This window comes from Pristis pectinata, chromosome 13 (assembly GCF_009764475.1).
Source record: "Pristis pectinata isolate sPriPec2 chromosome 13, sPriPec2.1.pri, whole genome shotgun sequence".
In the NCBI taxonomy this organism is placed as follows: Eukaryota; Metazoa; Chordata; class Chondrichthyes; order Rhinopristiformes; family Pristidae; genus Pristis; species Pristis pectinata.
Genome location: NC_067417.1, coordinates 37,098,646 through 37,112,701, shown reverse-complemented (window position 1 = coordinate 37,112,701; position 14,056 = coordinate 37,098,646). Strand labels below are relative to the sequence as shown.

The 14,056-nt window shown below is 43.3% G+C and overlaps 1 protein-coding gene across 4 annotated transcripts in view; it reads left to right on the top strand.

Annotated features, from left to right (window-relative positions):
• bcar1 (BCAR1 scaffold protein, Cas family member) overlaps positions 1-14,056 on the top strand; it is a 206,342-nt gene that overhangs the window by 117,185 nt on the left and 75,101 nt on the right. For all 4 annotated transcript variants that reach the window (XM_052028408.1, XM_052028411.1, XM_052028409.1 and 1 more), the window contains exon 2: positions 11,634-12,398. In XM_052028408.1, coding sequence (XP_051884368.1) covers positions 11,634-12,398 — 765 coding nt within the window. The remainder of the gene's footprint in view (positions 1-11,633; positions 12,399-14,056) is intronic.

Below are 14,056 nucleotides of genomic sequence, written 5' to 3'. Positions count from 1 at the left end.
CAAACTAGACAAGCATATCTTGTATAGAGCCTTTTAGTTATGGTTCAGCCTGACTCCTGGCCAGAAAAAACTTGTTTGGCTTTGCTCTCAGACCCGGTCTGTTATTTTGTATACAAGGCTTTGCTATAACTCAGCAATCTGACTCAATTTGTGAAGGAGTCAGCAACCATAATATGATGCATGTACTTGTCGACTTTTATACATGAACGTTAGGGTGGGAAGATAAGAAATTGAGGGAGGGGTTGAGGAGGAAAGCTTTTCTGGTGGAAAGAAGTCAAGAATTTGTTATAATTCTTTACTTGAAAAGCACATATCCTCCCAAACTGCAGCATCATTGTTTGGCAATCCAACGATGAAGTAAATATGTCAACATGTGGAGTTAGTGGCTTTTGGTTTATTTTCCAAGATTAGGATTGTTTGAAACATTTTATCATTGCACACAGAGCAAGCTGGTAGAATCCTCATCCTGTCTGCTGGGTATGAGGCAGCAGTGCCTGGCCATTTGTTCAGTATCTCTCTTCTAATGCTTTCAACATAAATCACAAATTTAGGGCAGAGACTTGTTGAAAGGAATGCAGTTACTGGTGTAAGTGTTCACAGTTATACTCTGCTCGTGTTTCATATTAAACAATTCTCGCCTCCTGAGTCTTGGTTTTAGGCCAACTTTGAAACATGGCATTTGCATCCGCTGGTGTGAATACAATTCTTCTAACGTTTCCTGTGCTGCAACGAGAAGTATGGTATGCCTGTCAGTGTGACTGTTCAACCTCTCCTGTGCACTATCCAGTTTAACCTGGAGGGGCAGAGCCTGTGCAGGAAAGCAGGATCACTTCAAATAGTTTAGACTAGCTTCTGAGCTTGAATTCTTTTTCTGTCTGACCACTGATTTTTTTTTTCCTCTCCCTTTTTGGTCCTGGCAACTGCAAACCTGTAATTCTTCCCAGACGACACATTCAGCCCTTTCGCTGCCTTTTGTTTGCAACGTCTTTCAGCAGCACCCATGGCATTTTTTTCCAGGTAATTGTTGGGGAGACGACTCGCAGCACAAGCTCTGTACCCTTTTCACCGTCTCTGACCTCCTTAGCAGCCAGAGCCTTGGGCTGAATCGAACTATTAACTGCCTTGGCAACCTGCTTTTCTCTGGGCCGAGTACTCAGCAATCATTCCTTGCATCTTCTCTATCAGAAAGACTGCCTGTGAAGTGCTGGCACCTCTACCTCAGTTTGTCCGTACTGCAGTAGCCCTGTCAATTAGCTTCCGGTCAGGCAGCGAGTGTTGGTGGCCTACTGGATTGTGCGGATCCCACAGCCTTTTCTGATCCTGCAATCCAACATCTGGTTACCGGCAAACAGTCAGTAGCGGGAAGCCAGACTCGGTTAACAGTCTCCTCCACAGGTCCTTCAGAGACAGGCCTGGCTGATGTGCCATCCCTGCCGTTGACACGACTACGATAGTTTTAGCGGCCCAAGGGGAGGAAAGGCGTTTGAGTTCCTGCCTAGTTCCTGGTTCAGTGGCGCACTGCGCGTTGCTTGTACCTACTTTTGCGTCAGGAGGGCTGACCTATCTGAAGCATTAGCAGGTAGGACTTGCTCACAAAAACTGCAGGGTTAATAGATTGTCCAAAAAGAGAGAGGGAGAGAGAAGGTGCACGTGCGTGTGTGTCCTCTCTGTGTAAATCCTGCAGCAGAGGATCGATGACCAGAGAAGAATATGATCTCATTTCAACAGTGGCTCCTGCTGACAGTTAAGGCAAAGCAAGCCCGGACAGACTATACAATTACAGCGTCCAGACATTCCTATCGGTTGATTGGGAGGCAAAAAAGGAAGAAAACTTGTTCTGGAGTGAGTGCTGCTGGAGTTGCAGTAACAGTCACAAGGTTAACGCCGGAGATTAACCAAGTGAAATTAGCTATTGCTGATAATGCAATAATGATGAGATTTCTCCCACAACAACACACTAACTGTGCTTGCTGCTTGATTCTGCAGAGATTTCAGGCCTGGCTGGAGAGGATTAGTGGTGACAAGGGCAGAGTGTTTAGCCAAAGCTGGACTGAGGTCATGGCACATGAATTAGCTGATGCTTGCTGTAACAGATTGGTTGGGAGGGGGTAGTGGCCCAGCTTGCACTTGGAGGATGTGCTAACAGCCCTGCTTTCTATCAAGATCAATCCAGTCAGGCACTCCTGAGTTAACTTCCGGTCTCCCACGTCTCAGCTCTGCTGTTGGTTGGAAGATTTCATCCTTCTGCCTGCATATTACTTGGTTGTGTGCATCCACACGCGTGTGTATAGACGGGTGTGTGAGTGGTAGAAGTCTTTGTTTTATTTACCTAATTAGCACTTCAAACATTCCAGACCAGACTGAATGTTATTTACCAAACTGTTTACTTCTTCTGTGCCTAATTCATCGAGGACTCACTGGAAATTGGATCATCGGGGTCTTGCTGTTCACAGTGTCATCCTTGTCTGATAACTTGAAATACAAAGGGTATATTTTCCTCTTCCCTGAGCTGGTGTCTTAGGAATTCTGAAGGAGCAAGGAAGAATAATAGTTGGTTAAGATCTACTGCATTTGGTTCTGCCTAGTACTATCTCTGGAATTCCTGGGGGGCCATCAACCTGTGGAAGTTCAACCTGTGGAAGTATTGGGCTGGTGGTGTGTACCAGTTCACTGTATCTAATAAACCAAGGCTGAAATGGGCATCTCCTACCTCTCATCTCATTTTGTGCTGTCGTTGGTTCCAGGTAGTCCCATGAGTGGGCCTGGACCTTGAGTATCCCTGGGACAAGCGAATAGCCTTGAGCTTAGAGAAGGCAGGGAGCTCTCTCCCGATGGATGTATCATGTCTTGCATACACTGAGGGGTGCCTAGCCCAGCCCAGCCTGTGCTCCCAGCCCACACTCCTAGCCCAGTCGAGCCTACACATCCACTAGAAATCTCCTGCAGGTAAATTGAATTGGAAAAGATCCAAAGGAGGTAAAGAGTAATGTCCCTGCTTCCTGCTTACAATGGAAATGTTAACAGTGTCAACCACTGAACAAATCTAAGTCACCTTTGCAAGTCCCTACCTGCTCCTGCCTGTAAACGTACTGGAAAAAAATTTGCGGAAGCTCTTTCAACATCGTGTATGGATTGGGAGAAACCATCAAGACATTGGGCACCTGTGAAATAAAACCTCTGACATCATTGGGTCAGATCTAATAACTAGGGAAACCTACTGTGTGCACTTGCAACATATCCCTGAATGCCACAGTCATTAAACATACTGAAGACTGAATGTTTCTCATCTAAGATCAATGTGTCTCACATCAGTGGGAGGGAACCTATTGGACAGGATTCTTTGGGATAGGATTTATGAGTATTTGGAAAACCATGGCCTAATTAGGGACAGTCATTTATGGCTTTGTGTGGGTACTAACTTGACTGAGTTTTTCGAGGAGGTGACGAAGGTGATTGATGAAGGTAGAACTGTGGATGTTGTCTACATGGATTTTAGTAAAACGTTTGACAAGGTCCTTCATGGTAGGCTCATCCAGAAGATTAAGATGCATGGGATCCACGTGACTTGGCCGTTTGGATTCAGAATTGGCTTGCCCAGTGAAGACAGAGGGTGGTGTTCGTTGGAGCTTATTCTGGCTGGAGGTCCGTGATTAGTGGTGTTGCTCAGGGATCCGTACTGGGACCTCTGCTATTTGTGATATATATAAGTGACCTGGATGAAAATGTGGATTGGAAGGTTAGTAAGTTCGCAGATGATACAAAGATTGATGGTGTTGTGGATAGTGTAGAAGTTTGCCATAGGATACAGCAGGATACAGATCAGTTGTAGATGTGGGTGGAGAAATGGTAGATGGAGTTTAACCTGGCCAAATGTGAGGTGTTGCACTTCAGGAGATTAAATGTAGAGGGACAGTACACTTTTAATGGTAAGACCCTTAACGGTGCTGATTTACAGAGGGATCTTGGTGTCCAAGTTGAAAGCTCCCCGAAAGTGGTACGCAGGTTGATAGGGTGGTAAAGAAGTCGTATGGCATGCTTGCCTTTATTAGTCGAGGCATTGAGTTCAAGAGTCAGGAAGATGTGTTGCAGCTTTACAAAACTCTAGTTAGGCCACATCTGGAGTATTGAATTCATTTCTGGTCATCCCGTTATAGGAAGGATGTGGAGGCTTTGGAGAGGGTGCAGAAGAGGTTTACCAGGATGCTGCCTGGATTAGAGGGCATGTACTATAAGGAGAGGTTGGACAAACTTGGGTTGTTCTCTCTGGAGCAGCGGAGGCTGAGGGGAGACCTGATAGAAGTTTATAAGATTATGAGAGACATCGATAGACAGCCGGTATCTTTTTTCCCAGGGTCAAAATGTCTAATACCAGAGGGCATGTATTTAAGCTGAGAGGGAGTAAATTCAAAAGAGATGTGTGAGGCAAGTTTTTTTACGCAGACAGTGGTGGGTGCCTGGAATGTGCTGCCACGGGTGGTAGTGGAGGCAAATACAATAGAGGCATTTAAGAGGCTCTTAGATGAGCACATGAATATGCAAAGAATGGAGAGGTATGGACATTGTGTGGGCAGAAGGGATTAGTTTATTAGGCTTTTAATTACTAGTTTAATTAGTTTGGTATAACATTGTGGGCCGAAGAGCCTGTTCCTTTGCTGAGCTGTACTGTTCTATGTTCTGTGTTCTAATATGATTTATTAATGTGGTTTCTTACAAAGATCCTGACTTATGGTGACTATTGAGCTGATGAAGTCAAAGCTTTAAATACGTGGATAGAAATAACATAGCATTTTTCACATCCTTGGGAGAAACCAAATCATTTGTGCTAGATAGTGGAATATGTGCAAACAGTTTACAAATAGCAGTAAAAAAAAGGAAACAGCAAACTAGTTTCGGATAATATTGTTTGAGGGACAAATGCCAATGGCCTGGAGAAGACCTGTGATGCCACCTCTTGTCCCAGATCCAAGGATTCGATGGAAAGGCTTGTATCTTGAGTAGTACTGAGGAACTCCAATGGTCTCTCATACTTGAACATGGAAAATGGTGTAGTCGGAGGTGATAGTGACTCTGTATTTCAATGGCAGATAGATTGAGCTGGGTGATGATGTCCCATGGGTAGCAGCCTTTGTAGTGGAGGGGAATCTGCTGTTGAAAACAAAGGATTGCCTGAACTTTCTGAGGAGAGAAGAGGAAATCTTGTCTCGCATACCAGAAGATAGGCTGAATCTAAAACATGTCATGACACCATGATACACTTTGGAGAAAATTCCCAAATTTAGTATTCACTATCTGCATTCCCGGGTTTAAAAATTGTTGTTGGGCAACTTGTGCAGCAGTTTGCTGGATTTATGAAGCAGAACTGCCCATGAGTCATGGAAAAAGCACTTCCTGTTTCTGGGAAAAGCTGAGAGTTGCATTTGTAATTCCAACAGGAGTGGCAATGAGAACTTTGTGGGCCAGCAGCTTACTCAGCTCCTCCACCGCCCACTGGGTGGTCAGAGTAGCAAGTAATTTTGGCTGAAGTCACTTTATTTTGAGGGAGGATTGAACCCCTAGAAAGAAGAGCAGAGTTTCTATCTGAATGGGAAAACTATTGCAGGCAGTCACAATTCTGCTGTAATTCGGCTGTAGAAACATAGAAAATAGCAGGGGGAGGGCAAGTTTTTTTTCCACAGAGAGTGGTGGGTGCCTGGAATGCTCTGCCAGGAGTGCTGTCTTCAGCACCTTGTTCCTGTCCTCTCCCCATATCCCTTGATCCCTTCGGGATTAAGAAATATACCTATTTCCTCCTTAAATATATTTACTAACTTGGCCTCCTGTGGTAGAGAATTTCACAGGTTCCTCCTGTTGGGTGAAGAAATTTCCCATGATCTATGTTCTAAATGGCATACACCATACCTTGAGGCCCTGCTTCTGGACTTCCCAGCTACTGGGAATATCCTCTGTTAGAATTTTATAGCTTCCTTTGCAATCCCCTCTCATTCTTCTATCCTGCACTGACCATGGGCCTAACCAGCCCGATCTCTCCTTGTATGTCAGTCCTGCCATCCCAGAGATAAGACCAATAAACCTGTGTTGCATGGCCTCCATTGGCAAGAACATCCTTCCTCAGATAAAGATCAAACCTGCTCGCAGAACTCCAGATGGGCCACACCAATGCAATTCACATGCAATTAATTGCCACTCTTAACTCGCAACGAGAGCAAGACATCCTTTCTCCTGTATTCTTCTTGCAATGACAGGCAACATGCCATTTGCCTTCCTAAATGCTTGCTTTCAGAGACTGGTGTACGAGGACACCCAGGTCTCATTCCACCTTCCCTTTTCTCAATCCGTCACCATTCAGATAATGAACTCTTATTCTGTTGTAAGAACCAATGTGGATAACCTCACATTTATCCACATTAAACTGCATCAGCCATGTGTTTGCCCACTCACCCAACTTGTTTAAATCACATTGGACCCTCTTTACTTCCTCCTCGCAGCCTAAACTCCCCACTGTCATGAGGATATATATGTGAATCAGAACTTGTATTTATGCCTTACTTTTTGTAACCTTAACACGCCAAATAATTAAGATAAGATATTTATTTATGAGTCACAAGTACATCGAAACACACAGTGAAATATGTCTTTTTGCGTTACTGAGAATGTGCTGTGGGCAGCCCGCAAGTGTTGCCACGCTTCCGGTACCAACACAGCATGCCCACAGTCCTAACCTGTACGCCTTTGGAATGTGGGAGGAAACCAGAGCACCCTGAGGAAACCCACACAGGCACGGGCAGAACGTGCAACCTCCTTACAGACAGCGGCCGGAATTGAACCTGGGTCGCTGGCGCTGTAATAGCGTTACACTAACCGCTACACTATGTGCCGCCACACACTACTGTGCCTCCTTAACAACAAGTGCTTTCATTAATGTAACACATTCAGAAACAATTACTTGTGTGAATCATTTTGAGAGTTTATGGTGCTTTATTTACAGTATATTGTGTTCATTATCATGTGCGCATACTCTCTGGCCTGGGCTATCTTTTACTTCCTGGTAACCTGAGCTTGAGGAGAAGAAAACCCTTTTTATTGTGATAGCACCAGACCCAACCTGGCAGTGACTTGTATTAACAGCAAATCCAATTCTGCTGTTCTCGGAATATTCACAGGAGGAAATGTCAAAGTTAGAGATGGTTTCTTCTCAGAGATGTACCATGTTAAGGAAGGTGTAAGGTAGCTATACTTCACAACTAAGATTCAGTACCCATTTACAAACAGCTCCCACTTTTTTTTATTCCAAAGTAAACTTTATTCATAATAAAAGACAAAATATATACAATTATAAAACAGTGCAAGCCTTTACATTCTTGTACAGATCATTCATTAGTGTTAAAAACAGCATCGATGCCACACGTGAACATTCAAGGGGCTTTCTCACCTGACCCTGACCCTCCCTCTCCAGTGGCAGAAGAACCCTAAACTGTAGCCCTTCCCCACCGAGCCTTTGCGTCGGCTGCACCCAGCTTCAGTGCGTCCCTCAGCACGTACTCCTGCAGCCTGGCATGTGCAAGTCGGCAGCATTCCCCTACGGACATCTCGCAGTGCTGGAAGACCTCCCACTTTGTCCTCAAACTTGTGTTCAAGCCAGAACCTCCTGCTTTGGGTGACTGCCTAAGCTCAATGCCTGCCTTCTGTTGTCTGACACTTTTTGGTGCAAATGGAACTTTTACTCCTCGATGCAGGACACCACACAATGGAAATAAATGTTTTCAATGGAGTTTTGTAGCAGGAATTTGGAAATTGGCTTTGTCCAGTCTTGTGTGTTAAGTTGTTGATTATAAAACGTGTGATACAACTACACATTTGCGTGCAGTGACGTTTTTACATTGGTCTGCCTCTGTCATTAGCAAATAACTGAAATTCATTAACTGCTATCTTAATCAAGATATTAATTCAAAACTTTTTTGATTTGTCACTGGTGTTGGACCATCAAATCCACTCCCAGTGTGCCCCCCACCGCCCACACACTTCCACACCCACAGTGAGGTCTACTTTATACTGAACAGTGTCTCCCAAACTCCCTTCTCATCATCTATCTTAACTTATCAAAGTCATTACCTGGAAAATATACAATGTTAATATTTTTTCCACTAGTTACTGTACAACTATAAACAAAATGCACACATGTTGTTTTCCCCTCGAGTCCTCAGGAAGTGCGCTGTACCTGGCCCTGACAGGAGTGTGGATATTTCCTGGTTTCTCCAGAGTCTGGGTGCTTTCCTGATGCTGACCTTCCTAATTCCCTCAGACAAAATGAGAGGGAAAATCTTTCCATGTTTAATTTACATTTGTTTTGTTGTTCCTCTGCTTGTGCTGTGCACTTGCTTTAGATCAGTATTTGAACAACTTGACTCTCAAAAAGCAATCTATGTGCAGTCTTCTTGATTTTTTGATGCTGAAGATTTCATATAAGGCCATTGTATTTAAGTGCTCTGTTGATTTAATGGAATAATGTGTCATGATTGTGACAGTGGCGTTTAAGAGGCTTTCAGATAGGCACATGGATATTGGAGGGATGTGGATCATGTGCAGGCAGAAGGAATTAGTTTAATTTGGCATCATGCTTGGCACATACATCATGGGCTGAAGAGTCTGTTCCTATGCTGTAGTGTTCTATGATCTATGTTCTATGATTGTGTGTGTGCGTACACATAAAGGGGGTGGAGAACAATTCTTTGAGAGTCTGACCACTGCTAGAAGGTCCATGCTCTTATCACTAGGAATGCTTCTTCCACGGAGCAACAGGTAACATTTCTCCATTATTACGGATTTGCTGTGGAAGTGTTCAGGCACATGGAACACCCTATTTATCATGAGACCCTTAGGGCCAAAGGACTAATTTTGAAGGAAGGACATTAATTTGCCCTTCTACTAGACCTGAACATTTCCTGCCAATTGTCTTCACTGAATTAGATGATGGATGCTGAATAAAAGGGAATGTGCTGTGTCAAAACTGGGATTGATTAGTTTTTGCAAGGAAATGTTGTTGCATTAATAGACAGAGGAAATTAGGAAAGTTGGGAGATAATGTGATAAATGGCAATGAGTTGTTGTCATCCACATTTCTGCTACGTGCAGCTTTTCTTTAATTTTATCATCAGATATTGACAGTTGGCGAGCTCTGATGGCAGAAGATGAATGTTCACTACAGGAAGCAACATGATGATAGTTGGGCGTTCCTTGTTTCCTTGCCTTGGGATTGTTTTTCTCTGCAGGCAGGTCCAGACTCTCATCCTTCCTCCAGATCAGGCTGACTGGATGTGTGGAAGTGATTGTCACTGGTGCCCCAGAAGGAAGTTACTGACAGTATGACTGTAGTTAGCCAAGATGGATAGTCCCAATTATCCTTTCCTCCAGAATGGAGCAATTTAGGATTATGTGGCACTTCCTTGCGTAAATGAGAAAAATAAGCATTGAGAAAAGGACATTGAGCTTTAGACTCATTCCTGTAGTGTCTTAATTTTCCACCGCAATGTCCTCCTTAGTCACTTTTACCTCTACACCATCCTCGGGGATTATTTCAAGTATTTAATTCTGTTTTACCTGATTTTTTTTTAAAAAAACAACGTCACTAATTTCCATTTATGCCCTTTGAGTCTTCATGTCTCACTCTTCAAAAGGATGTTTTTAAATAATGTAAGGCTTTTTTCTTTCTTAAAGATACCACTTAATATGCAACAATGGAATAATCTTTTCCATGCCATTTCATACTTTGTGCATCCCTTGATTGCATCCTCTTGAAACAGAGCTTGAGCTTTCACATTTGGGACCCGAGTCTTGTTCTCCATCTCTGTATCCTTTCCAAGGCATATAAGTATTTACTGTGGCATGGTATCACAGTCTAAACAGATTGCTTTTTGATATGCAAGTTGTTTTTTTCAGAAAAAACGGTGGTCTAAGCACACGGCACAGCCTCTTGTATTTGACTGTTCCACTGTGTATCACCTACTTGTTATGACACAGAAAGTGGCCATTTGGCCCATTCATTTGATGCCAGCTCCAAGAAGAGCATCCCATCAGTCCAATTCCCCTCATTCCTCTGTAGCCCTTTAACTTATTCTCTCTCATGTGCCCACTATTTTCTCCTTTTGATTCTTTTGTCAGTTAGCTCCACTAAAGGCAAGTTTACAGTAGACAGTTAACCTATTAGGGAGGAAACCGGACCACCCAGTGAAACCCATGCAGTCACAAGAAGAACTGACAAACCCCACACTGACAGGTCAGAGTTGAATATGCTGTACCACAGTGTCATCCAGATATATTGTTACTGGTTTGTAGCTCTGGATACTGAAAGTAAAATAACTTAATTTTGAGATGTATTTTATGAGTTCCCCTCCGATTCTGTCCCATTTATTGACTACCTACTACCTCGATGTTATTTTCTATAAATTACCTTTGTTGGGGTGCCCTAAATATCAGTGACCTAGAAATTCTTCTAATCTGGAAGGGTGCATTAGACAGGCTCTGCATGACAGGCCTCGGCATCCTTTGTGTGTGGGCTCATTACTGCAGAGGTCTACAGAGCAAGAAGACCAAGAAGTCATGTAGTTAGTAGGCCTTGCGCAGGAGGTGGACACAACAGTATTTCCTCCATTTGTTTTACAATGGTGGAGAGAGTGGAGAAGATGGAGAACGTCGAGGAATTGTGGAAATGGGCACTTCGTGAAGGCGAGAGGTGAAGGATGGAGGAGGTTTGGGGTGTCATTCACTAGGTTGGGGAGAGGTTTGAGTCAGGACCAGAGGGCCCAGTTAGTATATTGGAATTGGATGATGGGGCTCATGATTGGCTGTGGCAAAATAAGATTGGGTTGGGAGACTTCAGGTTAATGATTGGGCTGATATACATCCTGAAGGCGACCTACAGTAAAACACGTACAGGTCCTCTTGTCTGCTTTTAAGTTCAGCTGAAAAGAGCTTGTATTTGCCGTAGAGTTTTGCTTCTGCTTAAATGGTTCGGGTCACTTGGGCCTCTGGGATGCGACTGGATTTAGCAGAGATGGTGTTCAGACATGGTTGCATTGTCATTTGATGTCATTTCATTGAACTGGGCATCTCTGCCCAGCCACGTGCTCCTTATTCACCAAGGATCTTGAAGCAATTTAGTGACCTTTGCAAAAGGTGCAGTAAAGGCAATCAGTTTCTCGATCAAATTCTGTCACACAAAGCACACTTAAACCTTCGGACAGGAGAGTAGAGAATGGGAGCTATCACATTGTAGTCATAGGGTTGTACAGCATGGAAACAGGCCCTTCAAACCACCACCTCCATGTTATGTGGGAAAGTTTTTGCCTGTTTGCAGATTTCAGTAACATGATTTATAAGAAATGTGCTCTTGGTTTTTCAATACTAACACAAGAAAGCATAAACTGGACAGGTTGAAAGTTAATGAGCTAAACACTTTAAAAACCAGTATTTGTCAAGTTTATTCATGCAATTATTTGATTTGAAATCTGATCTAGAAATATGTTTCCTGCAATAAAGGTTTGTGCAGAATAAGCCATGCCAATACGTCAGACAGGCTTATTTAGCTCCAATCTTCATTTACGTGTTTTGCCTAAGAAGTTTTATTATTTTTCTTCCAGAATGTACTGGCTAAAGCCTTGTATGACAATGTGGCTGAATCACCAGATGAACTTACATTTCGCAAAGGGGATATCATGACAGTTTTGGAACGGAACACAGGAGGCTTGGATGGCTGGTGGCTCTGCTCACTACATGGACGGCAAGGTATCGTGCCTGGAAACCGGCTAAAGATCCTGGTGGGAATGTATGAGAAAAAACAGCCAAATTCCAGCCCAGCACAACAGCCCCCACAATCACCACAGCCTTACCAGCAGCAGAATGTTTACCAAATGCCATCCCAATCCTCACAGTATACAGCTATGCACCCTGCTTACGTACCCCAGGGAGACAATGTCTATATGATGCCCTCATCAAACAAGGTACAGCAGAGCTTGTATCAGGTTCCTCCTGCACTGCAGAAACAATCAAACAAGTACCCAGCTACCCCAACAAAACAACAGCAACAGACCATGTATCAGAAGACAGCATCTCAAGGCCATTTGACCCAGTCCATGAACCCAACCCAGGAGATTTACCAGGTGCCTCCATCTCTGAATCAATCCCAGGACATCTATCAGGTACCATCGAAGAGTCCACCTCAGGATATCTATCAGGTGCCCCCATCCATGGGTCCTGGACAGGATGTCTACCAAATACCTCCATCCATGAATCCAGTCCAGGACATCTACCAAGTGCCCCCATCCATGAATCCAGCCCAGGACATCTATCAGGTACCTCCTTCTCTGGAAAAGAGGAATTGGGAAGGAACAAAGCCAGTCGGAAAGGTAATTGAATTGCATAAACTGATGCCCTTTATGGTATATCTCACAAATCATTTCCTGCCATTAATGTATGTGGGGAATGTATGAAGTAAATTTCTTCATTTTTCTGTCATCGTCCTCCTGTTGGTGAGGGTTAGTAGTTTAGATATGAGAATAGCTCAGACTGGTCTCTCAATGAATGTCCTTTCACAATCATGCAGGCAAAGAGGCATCTGATGGTGTGATTTTGTAAGTGAAGTGATACAATGACGTTATTTGAATTTTACAAGTTTAAGCCACTTTCTCCACCTGCACCATATCTGGGTGGTGAATCTCTGGAGTTCTCTACCCTGTAGGGTTGTGGAGGCTAGATCATGGAGGTATTTAAAGAGGAGGTAGATATTTGAAAGATAGGGGAATTTGAAGCAATGGGCAACTGACACAGAAGAGGAATTGAGGCCTGGGGCAGATCAGCCTTGATCATATTGAATGCAGGGCAGGCTTGAAGGGTCAGGTGGCCTACGCCTGCTCCTATTGTCTTGTGTTTCAGAGTACCAGGAATAAACAGCCAACTCTCCTTCAGCCTGCCTCATGGCTTGATAAGTACAAGAAATGCCTTTAAGTTAGTAAGATGCAAAATATATGCGGGAGGTGGAGGGGGACATTTAGTCTGTGCCACATTACATGAACCGATGCCCCTTTAATTGGGAGGTACAAGGACTACAGTGAAGGCAACTGAGACCAAAAGCCAAGAGGAGCTGATGTTTTGGAATTAGTTAAAAAACCATTGAAAAGGCAGTAAATGAGTTTGAGACAGTTGGGAGCTTTTCTGGAGAGAGAAACAATTGAAGGATGTGAAGGGAATGGCTTAATGATGACTTTTTCCTGTTCTTAAAAAAGATTCTAATCTGTCTCCATGGTATTGTTTACAAAATTGACTGGAGGGGTTACCAGACGATATGAGTTAGCACACTTGGTTACAATGACAAGACTGACAAAGCACTTCTAAGTTAATGAGTCTTTCTTCTGAAAATGAATTCATCTCCCACTCACTATTGGGCTCTGGTAACTTCTTTAACTGGCTAATTGTCCTTGATCTCATCTGTACTTAATATCTAGAAATAGCAATGATATGGGAGGATGTTGAGCTTTATCTCAATTTCTTTTCATTGTTTAAATTGTAAAGAGGTTCTTGATGAAGATATTCCATCTTTATGGTGTAAACTGATCTTGTGACTTGTCAGCAGTAAATTAGATTTTTATTGTGCACATAGATATGGCAGTTTTTAAATACCAGGACATCGTGGTACTTGTTCGCTTTCAAGTACTGTTTTCCAGATCATAACAGCTCACTGCATAAAAATAATTCTCCTCATTTATCGACACACACCCTGTTCCTTCGGTAATTATCTTACATCTGTCACGTCTAGTTACTGACACTCCTCCACTGGAAATTCTCCATATTTCGGCAATCAAATTTGGAACATTCCTGTTGAATCTCTAGCACTTAGTAAATTGCATTATTACTCATATACTTACAGGTGGAAAAGGTAATTGGAGGAAAGTCCCAGGAGCAAGTGGGCATTTGATGCTCAGAGTGCAGCCAACTTTCTTGCCTTAAACAAATTAAAAGTGTCTTTCAGCTCTCTGATCCTAATTTTCACTTGAGGAAAGTGCACAGA